This window comes from Caenorhabditis briggsae, assembly GCF_000004555.2.
Source record: "Caenorhabditis briggsae complete genome, chrIV, whole genome shotgun sequence".
In the NCBI taxonomy this organism is placed as follows: domain Eukaryota; kingdom Metazoa; phylum Nematoda; class Chromadorea; order Rhabditida; family Rhabditidae; genus Caenorhabditis; species Caenorhabditis briggsae.
Window position 1 is genome coordinate 3824519 of NC_013487.2, and position 21805 is coordinate 3846323.

Consider the following 21805-nt stretch of genomic DNA (forward strand, 5'->3'; position numbering starts at 1 on the left):
AAATATCCAAGGAGTTATCAATTTTTCTGAAAATCTCAAACAAGGTATACTGAAATTAGTGAGTGCTTTATTTTTGTAACTGACACATTTTTTGTAGAACACTTCAGTGCTAATTGCACTAATGTTAAGAGACAAGTATACAATTTTAAAAAAGAAATTGGAAACGTTCGAAAATTCCCGGTTTCACAATTTTCAAATCAACTAAAATCTTTTAAGTAGACAGTCAACTTTTTTAAGCAACAGTCAACTTTGGAGTACTGAAAAAGTAGCCCAATATCGTTAAGATCTCCCCCCCCCCCCCCTTGATTTTGGGCGCACTGAAAAAACTAGAAGAGATATAAAAAACTGTAAACGCCATTGCTTTTCTGGCTGCCTTATTTCCAAGCCCATATTCTCTGAACCTACCCACCCATTCCCCTACCCACGAAATTCGAATTTCCCCCTCGCTAGGTTCCAAATCCTCCGTCTGTTGTCTCTTCATAATCCTCTCCAGTCCACCCCAACAGACACCCCTCTTTATCCCCCCAGAGAGCACACAGGAGTGGGCGGAGCTTGGCACGTTGCCAAGGGTGGACACAGTGCGAAGGGGCGGGGGTATGCGTTGGGGGTGTATTGGGGGTGATGGACCAACGTTGTTCATTGCGTATGCACACATACAACGAGATACGGTGACCTCTTCTTCTTCTTTTGTTTGTCCTATCCCATTATTGGTTTTTTGTATCTTTCGTTTGAATGCGCCATTGCGTACCTCCTCATCTTTACAGTTCCTCCGTATCCCTATTTCTAATTTCAAATCCCAAAATTTTCCAGTCATCACCATGTCCACCGAACAAGCCATCAAGACCGAGGAGCAGATTCCACTCACCGCCACCACCGAGACCCCAGCCGAGACCACCACTGAAGCAGCCGCCGTCGTTGCTCCAGAAGAGCCAAAGCCAAAAAAGAACTGGTTCCAATTTGGAAAGAAGAAGGCTGCTGCTTCCGTTGACGAGGCCAATGTTGAGGAGGGAGCCGCTGCTGGCGATGCTGAGGAGAAGCCGCTGAAAGAGAAGAAGATGGGATGGTGGTCAAAGTGCAAGACCAAGAAGTGCGAGAATGAGCAGAAGGTGAGCAAAAGTTGGACGTAGGGGTGGAGCCTCTGCTTTGAGGGTAGTGGGTTAAGTATGGGGTCCTCTAGAGATATTCGAGTAACTAAGCATAGCTAAAGAGAAGATTAACATAGCACATGAAATTAGCAGTTTCATAAGGCCTATGTGAAACAGTGCAAAATGTATTGAATCTTAATTTGACCTTATGGCTATTTCGCATATTTCTAACCCATCTAGATCCTTCTAGATCTACCTGCATTGGTGAGTTGGTCCATAGTAACCTAGCTAAACCCTTTTCGCACCATTCCAGACCTTTTCAGTTCCATGTTTTATTGTTGTAGACCTTTCTAACTTTGTCTAGACTCATATGAGCTAGCTTAACCCATCTAGGCTAGTATTCGCTTCCCTCTAGACCCTTTAAAACCTTTCTAAACCTTTCTAAACCTATTTAGATTTTCTTAGACCCACCTAAACTTATCTAGACTCATCTAGACTCACCTATACCCACCTAGATAAACCAACTAACCAATTTTTTTCCTTCCAGGAAGACCACATCGCCATCGGCATGGACTTTGTCAACCGCGACCACAATGGACTCAACAACCACGTCCAGCACAACTTTGACGACATCTTCGGCGAGGCCGACTCTCAACACACTTGGGAATTCATGTGGCGTCTCAACGCCAGTGTCTTCAACTGGGTTCGCCTGTTCGTCTACCGTTTCTTCACAATCCTGGCTCTTCCATTCACACTTCTCTTCGCCATCTTCTTTGGATTCTTCGCCGCCGTCAATGTGTTCGTCATTGTGCCATTTGGAAAGCTCATCTCAATTCCTGGAAACCTTTTGGCCAAATTGTGGAACTGGCTCGTGCACGCTGTCTTCGATCCAGTCGCCTCGGCCGTCGGACTCATCTTCTCCAACTTCAACATCAGAAAGTACGGTATCAACCAGGAAACCACTGCACCATGTGTCTAAATTCCCATATGTCCCTTTAAATTATTTTCCTCCCCCTGTCTTCTTCCCCCTGTCTTTGTACCCCATTGGTCTCTCTTGTTATCATTCTTGATGTAAAATGAAATGACTTAAGAAAAAGTAATAAATGTGACTATAACATTCAAATCTCGGATATGTTCGTTCTTTGTTTTATTAGGGGTGGGGGTGCTAAGTGCAATAGGACACCTCATTTAGAGTGGATATACACACATTGCGATGGTGGTGAGGGGATCAACAATCGGGCAGATATTTATATACACTTTGGATACACTTTGGATACTGTAGAATAGGGAAAATAGAACTCATTCGCGATTTACTAGATACATAAAAACTGTAGTGAACAAGTCATGGTTTTGAAACTAAAAATGTTTCGAAACATGTATTAGAAGGACCTCTCACGAGGTGTGCACTTTTTTAGCCAATTTATCTCGGTTCCTATGAAAGGTATCAAAAAGAACTCAACTGACAAAATGTTTACCATAATGTCACAAAAAATTTTATCTGTTGATGCATTTGTCATATCATCTACAGAAACCGAGATAAATTAGGTCAAAGTGGACACCACGGAACCTTTCCATTACAGATTGTTCGGTTTCCTCGGTTCGAAACATAAGCTTTTTAAATTGTGTTATAAATTACTATACTTTAATTGATAGTTTCAGAAAAGAAGAGATCCTCCAAAAGAAGAGATAATCAACAGTCTGAAGTGCACACATAAAGACATGTAATTGACGAAACAGTCCTTTTTCCAAACATTGAAATTCTGTTAGGTAATTAAAAAAATTATATGATCCCAAAAATAACCTTCGAATATCAGAACTGAAGCTTAGGAACTGAAAAGTAAAAACGTTTATGTTTTATTTCCATACTTGTGAAATTCCGGGCCGGCCCGCCAAAGCCCGGGCCTGAGGAAAATTTCAAGGCCCGGGCCCGGCCCGGATGGCCCGGCAGCAAAAATTTTGTCATTTTGAACCGAATTTTGAGCTCTTAATACAATTTTTTATATTTTTTGTGCTTTTTGGATTGTTTGTCTGTTTGATCAAAAATATTTGAAAAAAAAATTTGTATTCTCAATGTCAGTCATATTCGATGCTTTTCAATGTTGCCCAAATTGCTTTTTCTCTCACATCTGAAACCAACAACTGCTTTTAGGATTTTCGAAGTTATGGAAACAATTTTAAAAACTGTTCCAAGAAGTTTTCAAATTCTTTTGTTTTTAGGGTACTTGATTACACGTCTTGTGTGGTTTTATAATTTTTTTAAAGAAAATTTATTTCTATCGCAATTCACTTGATATTCGAAATTTTACCCTTTTTGTTCAGGTTTTTAGCGAATATCTGATTCGAATCCTAGATTTTTGAGAAATTCAAAACTAGAAAAAAAACAACGTTTCCCATAATTTAGAAATACCTTCTAAACTATCAACATTCAGTGAAATTTTGATTTTGAATCAAGAAATCTCAATGTTTTCTGATGTTCGGAGATATCAGACCGACGTCTTCCAAAAACTTACTAATAGTTTTTTGAACTTGTTCAAAGTTTTTTATTCTTTGGAGACAAAAAATGCTCTACTAGGAGCCCACTTGCAATTTGAGCTTAATTATCTGTGTTCCTATAAGAGATATCAGAAATCTGTCAACTGATAAAATGTTGGTGACCTTGTGAGAAATAGTTTATCAGTTGACAGATGTCACATATCTTTTGAAATAGCCGAAATAATTGAGCTCAATGTACAGGTGCTGATCTTGATTCATGTAATTTTCAGGTTTTTTTTTGAAATTTAGATTTAAACCCAATACGGAAATGTGAAATAGAAAATATCACAAAAACCTAGATAAATTGGTTCAAAGGTGAAAGCTAATGAGAGATTCTATTAATTTACTGTATCTGACATGATTTCATTATTTCTAAAAATGCACTGTTTCATGAACTACATATGTTTATATCTGGAATTCGGTCTGTTATAGGTGGGGGGACATGAAAAAAAAAATGTTCTCGAAATTTCGTTTAAATATGCCCCTCGAGGTGTTGAACGTGTGGGGCGAGGATTGAGGGTGCGGCGCCGCTACCGACTGAGCTACACGGGCAAAGAGAAAGCGGTCGCCCGATTGCATACATAAAGGTGAGGACGACAGCTGTACGCAGAGTGGCGTTAAGCGTTGTACACCGTCACGGTAGAATGCATACTCTGGCCCCAAAAATCCCCCGTAAAATCTCCTGTCCCCCCACCTTTATTGGCAAGTTTGTGACTAGACTACTCCTGATGGATATAAACAAAATGTGTATCATAATATCTTCCTTATATATAAAAAGCTAGAGGCGTCTGTCCGTCCTCGTGTCAGTCTGTCAAATTTTGAAAAACTTGGAAATTAAGTATAAATTTACGTGACCCTTCAAGAATAATTGAGTAGCGGAGCCACGAACCAGTAAAAAACTAAATTGAATCGCGCCGAAGGCGCACCAGCCTTCTGGTCACCTATATTTTGCTAGTTGAACACTTATTGATACATCTTACAGTAACCCAAATAAATAGGGTCCTGCCAAGAACAACCTTATTCCTTTTCAAAAAATCCTTCGAAACGCATCTGGATGATTTATTTTGTCCATGTGGGGGTACCTAAATCCTAAGCCACCTCATTAGCCAGCACTCTCTTTCCTGATAATCCTATTCACCTTCCCTGCCAAATGCGGTGTCCGATTAGTGAAAAGAGCCGGTGTGCTCTCTCATCCGGTAACTAATTGAATACAGAACCCTCGTTCTCCCTCTCGAAAAAGGTAGAAAGGTCCCAATTATAATTCAAATCTCGGAAGGTTGGTAAGAGGTTCCGAATGGAGTGTACAGTGTGTGTGAGCGCACAATGAATGAGATATTGCGCAATGAGGAAATAGAATGGGTGAATGATGGTTGCGTAGATGCTCTCTTGTGAAGATGTGGATGAGGAGGGGGACGTTGTAATGACAAATATGAACTCTTGAATGTGTATTGAATACAGAAACCTAGAAAGGGACTTCAAAGGACAATCAAAGTTGAAGAAGTTTTGAAGAGAAAAGCAATGACTGATACAGTAAATTTTGCAATTCAACACTATCAAATTTGAGCTCAATTATCTCAATTTCTGTGAGAGATATCAAGAATCTGTCAAATGAAACAATGTTTGTCATAATGTCGCCAACATTTCATCAGTTGACAAAATATTTATTTATCTTATAGGACCCGAGATAATAGAGCTTAAAGTTCGAGTACAAGATATGCTTATGTTTCAAGAGGCATATCTCTTCAGGATGAAATTCGACGAAAAATTTGCGAATCTTAACAATAAATCTGTTTTTAATTTTAGTGTATTTTCAGATTTTCAGACAAATAACACAATTATGTAATACTTTTGTGGAACTCCAACATTGCCTATCTACCAATGACAAGGACAAAATGTTTTCTGTCCGGTACTGTTTCATGATGGTCTATAAAAAGGAGCCTAGAATTGTACTCTTTAATATAATCGTTAATGTAATCGTTAAGCATATGGATCAAAAAAATGCTCGGAATACGGTTCTTTCCGTTCCGAGACATACAGAGCATTACAGTTTCGGGCTGTTAAGAGTTTGCATTAATGTTAGGGTCTGGTAGAAGTACAGTGATTGACTTATAGTAAATCGCAATTGAATTAATTTTCTGAAAAAAACTTTTTTTCTTTAAATTCTTCGAATTAGAAATATTTTTTGCGGTAGAGCGCGTTTCGCAGTTTTGCGTTTAGAAATGATATGAATCAGGAAAACTTTCAAAAACCAATATTTTCGAACGGTCCCATAACAATTGATACTAAAAAGTGAATTCGTCTATAAAACATGAATGAAGCTGTAAAGTTGACAACTTTTTTAACGAGTTTAACAAAGCCAATTCTCATTTCAATGCTAATCATTGTAATTGTTTTTGGTTTCATATACGAATAAAATAAAATTTGAGGTAAAAGTTGTGAATCGTAGAAATAAAGCTGTGTTTGTGAAAATATGACATTGTCTGTATTTCACTGTTTCATGAAAGTAACAAAAATACGAGCCTAAAATTATTTATAATCGAGAGCTTTTGAACATGAGAAAATTCGCATATTTTTCTGGTTACGGTAGTTTTCGTTTCGAAACCTGCTAAAATCAAAAGTAAGGTCTGTTCAGATTTTGCATTTTAGTTTTTTAGTCTCTATAAGAACTAAACATTGAATGACTTAAAGGAAATTGCAATTAAATTGGCTTTCTGAAACGGAAAATATTTTTAGTTATATGCTGAAAGTTGCTTTTACCAGTTTTCTAGAGCAAATATTTTTTCAACAAAAAAAGCTAGCAACCGCGATCTGCTGAACAAAAAAGTATTGCAGTTCGAATTACAAGCCGCAGGGGAAATTGGATTTTTTAAATAACCTGTCTGCCGAACAACCGGACTAACTTATTACAATCATATCGATTTTCTGAAACCGTAATTTTTTTACTAGATATTTTTCTGAAAAGTAGAAAACTCAAATTCTTCACTTATAATTCAAATTTCTGACTTCCAAAATATTAACAGCCCAATTGGAATATCAAACAAATAGTGCCCTTCAAGCTCAAATTCTCATACATCATACACATCCTAATAATAAGTGTCCTCCACTAGATCACAATCTGTCTAACCAAATGGGGTCTCCAGAGGGTCCTCTTCTTTTTCGGGACCATCAAATTTTTCTTCGATAAGCTATAAAATTTAAGAAATTGGGGGGGGGGCAGAAGGAGGTTGGATAATTAAAAAGGTCTTCTGCTACATTATAAATAATTCTTACGCGTGTATGAAGAAGCATCAAGATGATTCATTAATTGATGGTGGAGAGGGACTACTGTAGATTAAAATACGCAAAACAAAATAGAAAATTCAAATAAATAACCCAGAGGCAACACAAAAAATTAAAGATCAAATTGGGAAACGGGGGACAGTCAGACGTTTTGAGTCAGAAAGAGAAAACATGGCAACTTCTAGGAAAAATGAGAAAATTGTGAAGAAGTCGATGAGAAACAAAAAAAAGGTGATTTATATGGAAAATCCTACGGAAGAAAATTAGGGAAAAATGGGGAAAATGGAGAAGAAATTGATACAAAAAATGACAAATTATTTGAATCCAGACATCATCGAAGTGATAACCTGAGACGCTTTCGCTTGGGCACCGCCGTTGTTTTGAGCGATCTGAAAAGATATGGAAAATGGATTACTGTAGTTTTTCGATTTTTACACCGGGTGCATTTTAGACCAATTCTAAGCCATTCAACATGATGGCCTAGAAAACTCAACTTGCAAAAGTTAGGCCACCACGTCAAAATGACCTAGAATTGGCCTGATATCCACCTGGTGTGTTTTCCGGGTCATCTCAGAATGGTGGCCTCGAAAACTCAAATTGCAAAAGCTAGGCCAGCATGTTGAAATGGCCTAGAAAATACACCAGTTGAATATCATGTCATTTCTAGGTCATTTATCATAGTGGCCTAGAAAACTCAACTTGCAAAAATAAGGCTGCCATGTTAAAGTGGCTCAAAACACACCAGACAAATATTAGGTCGTTTCTAGGTAATTCACCATGGTGGCCTAGAAAATGCTTTTGAGAAATTTAGGCCACCATGATAAAATGACTTAGAAAACACACCAGCTGAATATCGAGCTATTTCTAGGTAATCAACTACGATGGCCTAGAAAACCCAACATTGCAAAAGTTAGGCCACTATGTTAAATGGCATAGAAAACACGCCAGGTGAATATGTGCTTATTTCTAGGTCTATTATCATGATGGCCTAGAAAACTCAACTTGCAAAAGTTAGGCCACCATCGTAAAATGACCTAGAAAACACATCAGGTAGAACCGGGCCTTTCTAATAGAGGTTCAACAACACTAACCTGATTCAACGCACTCGCAAACGCGGCCTTATGCGCCGGCGACATTTGCGCAATAATCGCTTTTCGATTCTCAAACATTTGCCTGAATTCCAAATTCACTTGTGGCGTCGTCGACGTCGTCATCGCCGCACGTGGCAGCTTCCGATCCTTCTTTCGTCTCATCTTTCTTCGTTTTCTGGCGTCGATTGGTCCATCTGGGTCTTCTTCTGATGATGATGACGTCGAGGATTCAGATGAGTCTGATGTGGCGTGTCGTTTGGTGGCAGGAGGCTTTTTGGTAAGAGCCGCTTCTTTTCGCTCTTCATCCGAATCGATTTCTCCTTCGTCCAGGTCTTTTTTGACTGGTGGGGCTGCTGGAGCAGATGACGTGGCTGGAGCTGGAGCAGCCACAGCTTCAGAATCCACGTGGCCTTCTTCTCCTTCTTCACCTTCAATCACCGCTCCTCTCGCCATAATTCGCTGCTTAATATCCGCTTTTCTCGCCGAGCTCTTCTCCTTTCTCCACTGCTTATACTCATCCTGATTCATCCCCTCCACCAACCGTGCCTGTCTCATCTGCTTCTTCGTCAGACCTCCATTTCCAATCTTCTTCGATCCATCCTCATTCGCTCGAACCACACCGCTCGCCTTGGTTTTTGTGATGCGGGCCCATGAGTCGAAGCTCAACGCCTCGCCGCCAATCATCACGTTTCCATCGTCGTCTGAATCCATTTCGACGTCGCCTGATTCGACGATCAAACGATCGCGGTGCGCGGTCAAGAAGGCGCCAACGCCCATTTGAGCGCGTGCCGCTTTTTGACGTTTTTGAGCGCTGAAAAATGGAATGTTTGGGTTGGAAGAGGGGAGTTTTTGTCACTGGAAAATCGAATTTCTGACAGAAATTTTCTGTCAAAAATCAGGATCAAAATTAGGCTCAGTTAGGCTAAAAATTAGGCTTGAATTAGACTCAAATTAGGCTCAAAATTAGTATCAAAATTAGGGTCAAAATTAGGTTCAAAGTATGCTCAATTAGGCTACAAATTAGGCTCAAAATTGGGCTCAAATTAGACTTAATTAGGCTTAAAATGAGGCTCAAAATTTAAAGCCTAAATTTCCCATATTTATTGACACAAATTTTCTAACCAAATTTTTTTTTTGAGCCGAGCCTCATTTGAGCCCTATGTCTGAGCCTAACTTTGAGTCTACTTGAGCCTAATTTTAGCTTATTTTGGAGCCTATTTTTGAGCCTAATTCAGCCTAATTTGAGACTAATCTGAGCCTAACTTTGAGCCTACTTTGGGGCTTAATTTGAGTTTAATTCTGAACCTTATGCGACCCCAATTTTGAGCTTAATTGAGCCTACTTTTAAGCCTAAATTTCGAGTCTTATTTGAGCCTTATTGTGAGCCTAATTTGAGCCTCATATTGACCCTGCTTTGAGCTTAATTTAAGCCTAACTTTAAGCCTAATTTTTAGCCTAATTGAGCCTAATTGACCCCCATTTGAGCTTAATTTAGAGCCTAATTGAGCCGATTTTTGAGCCTAATTCTAAGCCTAATTTGAGCCTAATTTTAAGCCTATTTTCGAGTCTATTTTCGAGCCTAATTTGAGCCTAATTTGAGCTTAATTCTGAACTTCATTTGAGCGTAATATTGAGTCTAATTTGATTCCATGTTCGAGCCTAATTTTGAGACTAATTCGAGCTTAGTTTGAGCTTAATTAAAGCCTATTTTTGAGCCTAAATTTGAGTTTAGTTGAGCATAATTAAGTCTAATTTGAGCCTAATTTTGAGCCTATTCAGGCCTAATTTGAGCCTAATTTTAAGTCTAATTGAGTCTAATTTGAGATTGATTGAGCTTAATTTTGAGCCTATTCAGGCCTAATTTGAGCCTAATTTTAAGTCTAATTGAGTCTAATTTGAGATTGATTGAGCTTAATTTTGAGCTTATTTCCGAGCCTAATTTTGAGCCTTATTAGGCCTAATTTGAGCCTAATTTTAAGTCTAATTGAGTCTAATTTAGCTTAAGTGAGAATAATTGGAGCCCTATTCCGAGCCTAATTTTAAGCCTAACTTTGAGCCTAATTGATCCTACTTTTAAGCCTAATTTCGAACCTAATTTGAGCCTCATTTTTTGAACTCAATTGAGCCTAATTGAGCCTAATTTTAAGCTTCAATTTTAACCCTATTTTGAGCCTAATTGAGCCGAATATTGATCCTAAATTCTTAGCCTAATTGAGCCTAATTTTGAGCCTAATTTAGAGTCTGCCTAATTTTGAGCTTATCTGAGCCCAAAATTTTAGCCTAATTTTGAGCCTGATTGAGCCAGTTGACCCCTTTTTGATACCTCTTACAGTAACCTAGATAAATTGGCTCAAAGCTGGGTTTTCAATTTTCAGAAATTTCTAGAATTTCTCCTACCCTTTACTATTGGTTTCCTTCTTCTCCGCCTCGAACACCGGCTGATAATTGGCTGCTTTCATTTCCACCATCGTCTCTCTTTTATAAATTTCCTCATTCAAAATCTCCAGTTTCCACATTCTGAGCAATCCTTCTATCTGATTCCGCATCCAATGCAACTCCGTCTGATTCAGATGACGTTGCAGTGCCGTTCCCATTGCTGGCTTCAAAATTGAATCCGGAATTCCATCGTATTCCTCCGAAACCCTATCACAGAGTCTGTAGAGCTCATCCTTGGCGTGAATTTCTTCGATTTCTCCGAAATTCAAATTTTCCTCGGCGATAATCTCTAGAAGACGCTTCAAAACGACGTCTTCGTCGATTTCTGGAGCCAGTTGACCGATAGATTCAGATGATGGTGTGACACGTGGAATTACAGCGGGAGCTGATGAACGGGACGTTGTCGATGCGCGGATATCGTCCATTTTCGAGTAGAGACCGTATTCACGAGGGCTCAGGAGTCTGGAAAGAAGGATTTTGGATTTTTGGGGGATTACAGACAAAATTTAAGACTATTTTTCGAATTTTCGGACGATTCTGGAGGCATTTTCAACTGTTTTTACTACATTTTGGAATTTTAAAATGGATTTTGAGTTATTTTTTATGAATTTTCGGTCATTTTTGATGAATTTTGGGCCATTTTTGACGGATTTGGGTCGTTGTATTGAAATTTGGACACCTCGTGACGAATTTCTGTCACCTTTTCACGAATTTCAGACATTTATTTTAGAATTTTGGACCATTTCGATAGATTTTGGACGATTTATGGTGCATTTTGGAGGATTTTTAATGGATTTTGAACCATTTTCGAATGAAGTTTGGGTCATTTTTAATGAATTTGGGGGACTAATTTTCGTGACTTTTGGACCATTTTCGATGGGTGTTTTGACCATTTTTATTAAATTTGGTGCTATTTTCGATATTATTTGGATCGTTTTTAATGAACTTTGCACTATTTTTTTTATGAATTTTGAAGCTTTTTTAATGGATTTTTTGACATTTTTTAATGGATTTTGGACCATATTCATTGAATTTTAGGTCAGTTTTGATAGATTTCGTACCATTTTTGATAAATGTTGGACCGTTTTTGATGGATTTTGGACCATTTCGATAGATTTTGGACCATTTTTATCGAATTTTGGACGATGTCTTTGGATTTTTGGATAATTTAAAATGAATTTTGGCTATTTTCGATGAATTTGGAACTGATTTTCATGAATTTTGAACTATTTTTCATTAAATTTCGGACAATTTTTGTGAAATTGTTGACAATTTTTAACCAAATCTGGACCATTTCTCAGGTTTTTAGAACATTTTTGACGAATTTAGAACATTGTTTCAGACAGTTTTTAGAGACATTCCAACATTTTTGGACCATTTTTTATCAAATTTCGGATAATTTTTTATAAATTTTGGACTATTTTCATAAACCTTGGACCATTTCTCATGATTTTCGGGTCATTTTTGATGAATTTTGGACAAGTTTAAACCAAATTCGGACCATTTTTCAAGTTTTTAGAACATTTTTGATGACCTTTGGAACATTTTAAATAAATTAAGGACTGATTTTCATAAATTTTGGATTTTTGTCTACTTACGTCACCACATAATCCCCATCCTCATCGGAAATCGAAAATGTGGCTTCTTCTCTCGCCAAAATCTCTTCAGCCACTTCTCGACTGCTCATCAGCACCTCCACTTGGTACAACCCATTTCCAGTAGGCATTGGAAGAATTTGAAAGTGAATTGGGCGTTCATCTTTGAAGAAATATGAAATCATATCCAAATCAAGGGATTTAGGAGCGTCCAGAAGGAAAACGAGCCGAGAATCGTTGGAAATCTCGAAGAATTGACGTTTGGAAGGTGTCGAGAGCTCCGTTGATACTTAAAATTTGAAATAATCATGTTCTTTAAATGCTAATATCAATAAAATTACAAAATCTCGAGTCCACCAGAGCTTCCGGCCTATACCCATCGATGGCCATCTTCTGAAGGCTTGTGTAGGCGTCACGGGCGGTTTCAAACGTGGCAAATACAATTTCAATGCTTCCAGTCTTGATTTGACGCTCATCTGAATCTTCTGGCCGCGAGAATTTGGCTTGAAACTCGACAGATTTGTTTAGAAGGGATTGGAACTGAAATTTATGAAATTTTAGGCTACAAAATACACAAAACACGATATTTCTACCTGTCTGGAACTCAAATAACCACCCGGATGTCTTAGATTTTGAACTGTAATTGTCCTTAGTGATTTTTCATTTTTTTCATTTTCTGGAGCCTCTGGCAGTTCAGAATCGGTGATTTGTGGGTCCGACGCCACTTCTAGAGGAGTTTCTTGATTTTCTTCAACCATTTCCACCTAAAAAATGGAAAAATTCGGGGTTTTCAACGATAAAAACGGGTCAAAAATATGAAAAAACGTTGCAAAAATTCGCTTCGAAACGGTGGAAGAGGTGGCCGAGGAGGCGGAGGTTTCTAGGCCACCGCCGTCTCGTGACGCCGCGAAGTTTGAAGTTGAAGGGGAAAGTTTGAAAGTCTGCGGGAACTTCTTGTTTTTTTAGATTTTTGGGGGAAATTTTAGGGTATTTAGAAAGAAATCGATATAAATAGGTCGTTAGTGAACAACTTTGACTAAAAATGCAGAAAAAAGAAAGCTTTTGAATACTGAAAATTGAAAAAAAAAGCTTTTAAAAATAATTTTCAAATCGAATCATACTCTATTTAACTGTTAAAAATTGAATTTGTCTGTATTTATAACATGAAGAAAATTCTTTGAATTTCAAAAAATCGAAAATTTCGGACTTTTTTCTATTTTCCGGGATTTTCTTCTAATATTTTAAGTTCAAATTTCTAATTTTCCGCTTATCCAAACACTTGAAAAACTTTGATTTCAAAATCTGTGCATTTTCCCGTCGTGGTGTCTTTATCACACAATTTCTCATCTACCGTACCCCTCAGCAAAAATATTCGAAATTTGTTTTTACTCATAATTTTCAGATCTTTTTTCAGCGATTTTCCGCCGATTCCCTGCCAAGAATCGGCTGGAAAATGTGGCAACAAACCAACAACGAGTTTATCAGCGAGCACGCGTTCGAGGAGTTCCTGGTGCTAGACCTGATTTCGAAGAATTCAACGAATTGTTAGCTTTCAACCATTTTAAGCCGTTTTAATTCATTTTTTCAGATGTATACATTGTTTCCTATCAAAAGACCCTTTTCGAGGCGACAGTTCCACTAATTTCGTTGAGAACTTTCGGCAGGAACGGTTTGCAGTTCGGAACTGTTCTCAATGGGAATTTCAGTGCTGAGTAGGGGTTTCTAAACTCAAATTCGGAGAAAAATTGATTTTTTGCAGCTCGCAATCTCGAAAAATTCGTGTATCATCAGTTCGTCGCATATACATGCTCACAAAGGCTCAGAATAATAAATGGACCCAGTTGAAGCTGGAATTCGACGATCGTCTTAAAAAACACGTTATTGCATGTTCCGCACTGACAAGCGGATGTTTTACATATCAAGAACGCGAGTACCGTACCCCTGCAGTCTTCAATGATGTCCTGGGCATCGTTGTGGATTCTGATGACGAACCACACTTGCCACGTCGACAAATCGGACGTCTTCTGTGCACTGTCACTGCGATCAAGTGTAGTTCTGAGGGGATTTGGAAGCTGAGAATTGAGACAATCAAGAAGTTCGATGCGGTTTTGTCGCTGGCGATGGAGGCGAATGTTCGAGAAACGGAGCATTTTGGCTTGGTGACAAGAGAGGAGTGCGAGGAGAAAAGGGATTTGAGATTGGTGTCGTGTAGGGATTTCCCGAGGGATGTTCGCATTTTTAGAAGGTGTGAAAATTTGAAAAATTGAGATTTGAGGGGAAAAAATTTAGAAAACTCAAATATCGCAATTTCGACAATTTTCGAGCTATTTTTTAGCTTTTTTCAAGCTCAAATAGCTCAAAATACAGAATTTCTAACAATTTTTTGAATTTCGCTCCATTTTTTCACCTGGCGTTGACTCGAAAATCGTCGAAAACTGAGCCAAAATTTTGAATTTTGTGTCAGAAAAAACAATTTTCACTAATTTTCAAAAATCCGCGAATTTCAGATTCCTTCCGTAATTTTCAAGATTTCGGATATTCGAAAAATTCGAATTTAGCGCCATTAATGACCTAATTTCAACTCAAATTTAAAAAAAAATAAATACACATATTTTAATGGACCTTAAAAAAAGAATTTTATCACATTTTTTTCTGCTAAAAATTCAAAATTCGGACTTTGAAAATTAGCATTTTGACATTAAAAATCGGTTTTTTAAGACGAAAATTTTGAATTTTGTGTCAAAAATGATCAAATTTTCACTGGAAAAATGCGACGAGCTGAAAAATTATGGATTTTCTGAAAGTCTTAAAAATATTTTTTTTTTTTCGTAGTTTTCTGAAAAAATTGAAATTTTCTGGATTTCCGGCTTTTAAGATCATTTTTTCACTTATTTAAGAGCACTTTAAGCCAATTTTAAAGCAACTTTGATATTGAAAACTAGAAAATTGACTGATTTTGAGCTAAAAATGGTTTTTTTTTCGTTTCTAAAAATGTGAAATTGCGGTCGTCAAACAGTTTTTTTTTCAAAAAAAAATTTCAAAGTTCAAATTTTGAGAAAATCTGATTTTCGAGTTCTGAAATGCTCCAAAATCCTATTTCCAGCGGTTCCCACTGCTGCGAGAGCATCGAATCCGGTCAACGTCGTCCCCATCACCACCACTCAAAATGCCTGAATACGTGTGTGGGTCAAGTGAGCCTTATCGGACGATGCATGGCGTTCCAAATGAAACGGTGTAATGGAATGAATTCCGCACCTTCTCTACCCATTCCAATCGATTCTGTGGCCCCATTGCTCAGCTTGCCTTCACCACCTTCGCCTCCAGAAGGCCACCACGTGGATTTCGGCTCCATGCGCGGCGACGTCGCTCAACTCGAAGTGCACGTGCAGAGTGGATTCGTTGAAGTCGTCACGATCGCTGAATACTCTGGCTACACGGATCACAACGGTCAACCGCTTCTCTGGAGTCATGACGTGGAATTCGTTGTGGATATCTCTGGAATGTTCCGAGATCAGAATCTGGGTTTTGGGCTTTATAAGATAAAAGTGGTCCGGTTCCATAGGAATAATGTGTTCGCGAAGTGGAGATTGGCACGGAAGAATCCGATAATGATGGCGATGCAAAGTGAGTTTTTTTGGGGTGGGCGGAGTCTAGAATGGGCGGAGCTTAACAGGCTAGAATGGGCGGAGCTTCATAGCCTAGAAGGTGCGTGTTTGGCTAATTCCAGCAACATGACCTAGAAAACTTGAATTGCAAAAGTTAGGCCACGAACTAAAGTTGCCCAGAAAACACAATGACGGACCATTTCTAGATCATTTACCATGGTGGCCTAGAAATCTCATCATGCAAAAGTTAGACCACCATGTCAGAATGGCCTAGAAAACACACCAGAAGAATATCAGCCTATTTCTAGGTCATTTTAACATGGTGGCCTAGAAAAACCCAACTTTAAAAAGTTAGGCCACCATGTTAAATTTGCCTAGAAAACATATCAGGTGAATATTAGGTCATTTCTAGGCCAAAAAAGTTGGTGGCCTAGAAAACTCGAAAGTTAGGCCATCACGTGAGAAGGCCTAGAAATGACCCGACATTCAGCTAGTGGGTTTTCTAGGTCATTTCAACATGGTGGCCTAGAAAACTCAACTTGAAAAAGTTAGGCCACCATGTGAAAACGGCCTAGAAACCAGGGCTGGGCGAGCAATCGGCTTTTGCGGGAAACTAATTGCAAAACACACGCAATTCGCGTAGAAAGTGGGCGGAGCGATCGCACACTCAAAGTATAGTGGCGCGCGGAAGTCGGGAAGTGTCGGCCGCTGCGAAGAATGACTACCCGGCGGCGCGCAGTCAAAAAATAAATCAAAATTCAAATTCCCGCCATTTCGAGACCCATCGGAATGATTGCGTGCGCCTTTAATCTCGAATGGCACAACAAGCGCGGGAAATATGCAAAACGTGAAGTTTTTTCACCCAACCTCGCCCACCCCTGCTAGAAACAGCCTGATATTTAACTGGTGTGTTTTCTAGGTCATTCAACATGGTGACCTAGAAAAACAAACTTGCAAAAGTTAGGACACCATGGTAAAATTGCTTAGAAAGCTCACCAGGGGAATGTCAGGTCATTTCCAGGTCATTTAGCATAGTGGCCTAGAAAACCGCAACTTGGAAAAGTTAGGCCGCCATGTTAAAATGGTCTAGAAACATGCCAGGCTATTTCTAGGCCATTGACCCTGGTGACCTAGAAAATCCCAACTTGCGAAAGCTAGGCTACCATGTTAAAATAGCTTTAAAATTACACCAAATAAATATCAATTCATTTCTAGGCCATTCAACATGCTGGCCTAGAAAAATCCAACTTGAAAAAGTTAGGCCACCATATTAAGGGGCCTAGAAAACACACCAGATGAATATCAACTCATTTAAGGCCATTTACCATGGTGGCCTAACTTTTGCCAAGATGAGTTTTTTAGGCCACCATGGGAATTTACCTAGAAAAAAAGCCTCATATCCACCTGGTGTTTTTTCTAGATCATTAACCGTGGTGGCCTAGAAAAATCATGTTGAGAAAGTTAGGCCATTCTGTCAAAATTGCCCAGAAAAAGCCTAACTTTTGCATGTCAAGTTTTCTAGGACACCTTCTCAACATGGCCTAGAAAACACACCAGGTCATTTCTAGGCCAAATAACATAGTGGCCTAGAAAAATCAAAAATTAGGCCACCATGCTGAAATCATGTTTTTCCAGCTCGCTTCCACTCCCAAAGTGCTCACTCGATCAATCTGGCGACAATGTCCATCAACACCATCTCGATTAACGATGAGCAATCTGTAGAAGCGGTTGTGGAGGAGGCACCCAGACAACGTCTTCCGTCGTTTTCGAGATTCGGAAGCACGGCGCAGGTAAATTCAGATTTTCAGATTTTTCAAAAGATTCCAAATTTTTGATTTTTTCAAAATTTAGACTTTTTTCCAGAGCTGCTGCTTGCCACGGACCGACTCTCTCGATGACGTTGAGCTCTACGATGCGTTGGTCCGGAACGAGAGAGCGTCGAGTTTCTCGGCTCCAACACGTCCAACACCTACAGTATCCACCACTCCACTAGGTACCCGACGTCTTAATTATGGACGGTCGATGTCGGTTTCGGTGGCCAACAAGGTAAAAATGTGTTTTATTGATAAGCTAGGGGTGCAACTTCGCTCCACTAGACACAGTATGGAGCGTTTTGTCAATAGAGCGCGGTTTCTGTTTAATTCAAAATTAGAAAATTTTCTCAAGAATTTCTCGATTTTTGAGACATTTTAAAAAGGGGCCTAATTTTTGCAAGTTGGGGTTTTCTAGGCCACCATTTCAAAATGGCCTAGAAAACACCAGGTGGATATCAGGCCAATTCTAGGTCATTTTGACGTGGTGGCCTAACTTTTGCATGATGAGTTTTCTAGTCCACCACGTTAGAATGACCTAGAAAACACCAGGTGAATTTCAGGCTATTTCTAGGCCACTTTACTATGGTGGCCTAGAAAACTCAAGTTGCGAAAATTAAGTCAACATGGTAAAGGTAATGGTCTTAAAAACACACCAGGTGAATATCAAACCAATTCTAGGTCATTTTTACATGGTGGCCTAGAAAACCCCAACTCGGAAAGTTAGGCCACCGCTTCAAAATGATTTAAAAAAATTAGAAAAATGTTGATTTCTCTAGCAAGATCGAAATTGCACATCCTATACCTTCTCCAACTGCGCTAGTTTTAAAAAGAGCGCATATTTCAAACAGTGTCTAATAGAGCGCACATGCTATCCATTTCTCCGAACATTCGTTTTCCAGATCGTCGAGCGCGACGACGATCTTCTCTGGGCCCATCACGACAACTCGGTCTCCAAAATAGTTGAGGACGATGATGAAGCGGTGCTTCCAAAGATTCCACCAGCCTCCAGTCCAGATGAGAATTTAAACCATGCGGCTTCCAACGCCTTCTGATTCCTCTTTGTCTTCTAATATTAGCTTAATTTTTTTTTTCGCTTTTTTTCTACGCTATTTTCACTGTTCAATCATCCCCCATCTTTATAATAGATAATATTTTACCGGCCTCCTTCTATTATTACTGTAATTTTGAAAATAGGAGCCATGGAAGAGGTGTCCGTGGCCGAGGATCCCAATTTTTGATTTTTTTCTATTTTCCCCCAAAAAAGAGATAAAAAAGATCCAAAATTACCGTACTCTGAAAAGATATTTCCTCGATGAAGGCACTTTTAGGCACAGATTACGGTAGTTTTGGGAGAAACTGAAATTCGGAATCTTCGGCCACGGCTCCCGGCATACCTCTTCCACCGCTCCCGATTTTCCGATTCCCAGTATAATACCCACCGATGAATTTTTCAGAATTTCCTAGTTTTATATTCCCCCTCCTCGGTTTATCTACAAAACCCCCCGATTTCCTTTTTGTACATACCCCGTTAAAATTAGTACACCCCATGCACACCACCAACATATCCCCAAAAACATTTATACATGACCAAAGAAGAGCCACGTGGCTTCTAGAATCTTCTATTATTATTACTTCTGAATCCTCTCGAAAAATCTATTATTTCTATTAACTTTTTCTTATTTAGCGAAATTTTCTTGAATCTTCATTGAAATTCAATGTATACTGCTTTCCTTCCGAATCACTCGAAGCTCCGCCCCCCTCTAAGCCCTGCCCCGATTATTCCAAATAGGCATCATTTTCATCATCATCATCATAATTCAATCCTTCTGTACAATTTCCAACCAAATCTTTCAAACTATGAATCGAAAATGATTGAACTCTTTTTTTGGATTTTTTTTTGTTTTAATGGGCTGACTTTCTGGTCGACAGGTGGATAGGGACATCCGGATTTATGGTCATTAGGATACATCAAATATGCGTACCTGAAAAATCAAGGAACATTTCCGGAATTTCGGTAATTTACCCGAATTTTTGAATCTTTCCAAACTATAAGCTATGCCTAACGATATTCTAAAAAATTCCAAACTTTTTGTGAACTTAACGAAACAGAATCAGAGAAATAGAAGACTTACATATCACTGAAAATCCAAAACTACAGAACATTGAAAGCTGATTGAAACAGGAAAATTTTGAAAAATTTTCATAGTTTCCAGATTTTTGAAAACTCAAAATAGTTATTTCAACCAATCTGAAGAAGAAGCCAGTTGTTTTCAAGTTCCCAAAAAATTTCAGAGTATAATAAACAAAATCAGAGCTTCATTGAAAATTTTTTTTGTGAAAATGTAGGGTTAGCGATTTTAGAGTGGCAAAATAGTACTAAACAGGACTACAGTTTTCAACGAAAAACATACTTGTAACGGGCCGGGCCGGGCTTTTTCCCGAATTTCGGAGGCCCGGCCCGGCGGGCCTGTCATTCCACAAGTTTTGAAAATTTCAAAAAACCAAAAAAAAATCACATAAGGGAGGACCCTTATGTGATTTTTTTTCGAGGTTTAAAAAAAATATTTTTTGATCAAACAGACAAACAATCCGAAAAGCACAAAAAATATATAGAAAATTGTATTGAGAGCTCAAAATTCGGTTCAAAATGACAAAATTTTTGCTACCGGGCCTTCCAGGCCGGGCCCGGGCCCGGAATTTTACGAGTATGACGAAAAAGAAAAATGAAAAAGTTACTGTAGATGGCGCATAAAACCCCAAGCAGTTCAAACTTCTTCAAACAAGGCTTGTTATTCACTTTCATCCAGATATTTTTTCTTTTTCGAAAAATGCATTTTTTTGAGAGTTTATGTACCATTTTTCATATAGCCGTTTTCTTTGATCCGTCACCTACCGTACAAAACTTGATGGTGTCCGTATTATGAAGCCTATGAATCAGCATTTTTTTCAATCTATTTTTTTCAAGTGAAGTTTTTCGATGTCTTGGATTTATTGAAAATACAATAAATGCGTTGAACTCAATCTAAATTTCTATGAGAGATATCAAAGTTTTGTCAACTGATAAACTTTTTGTCATAATATCGTTAACATTTTATCAATTGACTAATTTTGGATATCGTTTACAGGAACCGAAATAATTGGGCACAAATTTGGAGAAATTTTATTAACGAAACCATGGTGGCCTACAGTACTGGCCAAAAAGGTATTCGCAAATAGTTTTTCGAGCATAACTTTTCTGAAACTTCCCGGATCAATCTGATATTTTAAGACAAAGTTTGAAACGGTAAAAGAAACTGATTCAACAACAAGAATAGTCAAAATTTCAAAAAATTGAAAAAAAATCGAAAAATTCATGAAAATTGCAAAAAACCGGTAAATGGAACTTTGACTTCTGAGATCTAGGATAGACCGGTAAACGAAAAATAATAATAGAAAATGAATAAAATAGCTTTAGTACTTCGTTGGGAAGCCTTTGGCGTCGATTACCGTTTGACATCTTCTTGGCATCGAGTCGAGAAAAGTGTCGATGACAGACATCGGGATGGCCTGCCAGACATCTTGGAGTTGGTCGAACTTCTGGTTGGCATTCGAGGCACGGATCCCTCTAAGCTGTCTCTCGACATGCTCCCAGAGGTGTTCGATCGGATTCAAGTCCGGAGATTGACTTGGCCAGTACAGAAGATCCACGTGGCGGCGTCGGAACCACTCCTTGATGTGCTTCGAGGTGTGCTTCGGGTCGTTATCCTGTTGGAAAACGAACGCCCGGCCCACAGTAGACCGTGCCCAGGGTCTCATTGTGTTCTCCAAGATGTCTTCATACACAAAGCGATCCATGATGCCCGTAATTCTTCTCAGCGGGCCGATTGAAGTCCCAGAGAAGCAGCCCCAGACCATCACCGATCCACCTCCATGCTTGACGGTTTGGAGCTGGTAGCTGGGATCGAACCGACATCCAACCGGACGGCGAATCCACTTGATACCGTCAGTACCGAACAGATTGAACTTGGATTCGTCGCTGAACACGTGATTAGCCCAATCCTGACGTCCCCAGTGGAGATGAGCTCTGGCCCATGCTACGCGGGCGATTCTGTTCTTCTTGCTGATCGATGGTTTCTTAGCTGGCCGTCGTCCATGGAGTCCAGCATCTTGAAGACGTCTTCTGACGGTTCTCAGGGATGGTGTGACTTCATTTGGAGTCTTCACGACCATCTGAATGTCCGTAGAACTCCTCTGGGGATCCTCTCTTGAAGCTCGGACGATGTTCCGATCCATGTTCTTCGACGTGATACGCGGTCTTCCAGGCGATTTTCGCTCCACCAAGGCTCCCTAAACATTTTTTTCCATAACTATACTATTTTCGAATATTAC

General features: G+C 39.0%; 3 protein-coding genes across 3 annotated transcripts; 2 read left to right on the top strand and 1 right to left on the bottom strand.

The window, feature by feature from the left end:
- Positions 1 to 818: 818 nt before the first annotated feature.
- Positions 819 to 2064, top strand: Cbr-cav-1 (the record flags this gene model as incomplete). The annotated part of the gene is made up of 2 exons (XM_002632777.1): positions 819 to 1106; positions 1633 to 2064. The coding sequence occupies 2 exons, from the start codon at positions 819 to 821 to the stop codon at positions 2062 to 2064; spliced, it is 720 nt and encodes a 239-aa protein (XP_002632823.1).
- Positions 2065 to 7210: 5146 nt separating this feature from the next.
- On the bottom strand, positions 7211 to 12776 carry Cbr-sna-2 (the record flags this gene model as incomplete). Its single annotated transcript, XM_045244999.1, has 6 exons — positions 7211 to 7285; positions 7982 to 8798; positions 10385 to 10885; positions 12022 to 12307; positions 12360 to 12558; positions 12612 to 12776. The coding sequence occupies 6 exons, from the start codon at positions 12774 to 12776 to the stop codon at positions 7211 to 7213; spliced, it is 2043 nt and encodes a 680-aa protein (XP_045095594.1).
- A 695-nt stretch (positions 12777 to 13471) lies between these two features.
- CBG15012 lies at positions 13472 to 18489 on the top strand (the record flags this gene model as incomplete). Its single annotated transcript, XM_045245000.1, has 7 exons — positions 13472 to 13562; positions 13607 to 13730; positions 13778 to 14263; positions 15122 to 15642; positions 17346 to 17413; positions 17487 to 17669; positions 18337 to 18489. 7 exons carry the CDS (start codon positions 13472 to 13474, stop codon positions 18487 to 18489), a joined length of 1626 nt encoding a protein of 541 aa, XP_045095595.1.
- Positions 18490 to 21805: the final 3316 nt, after the last annotated feature.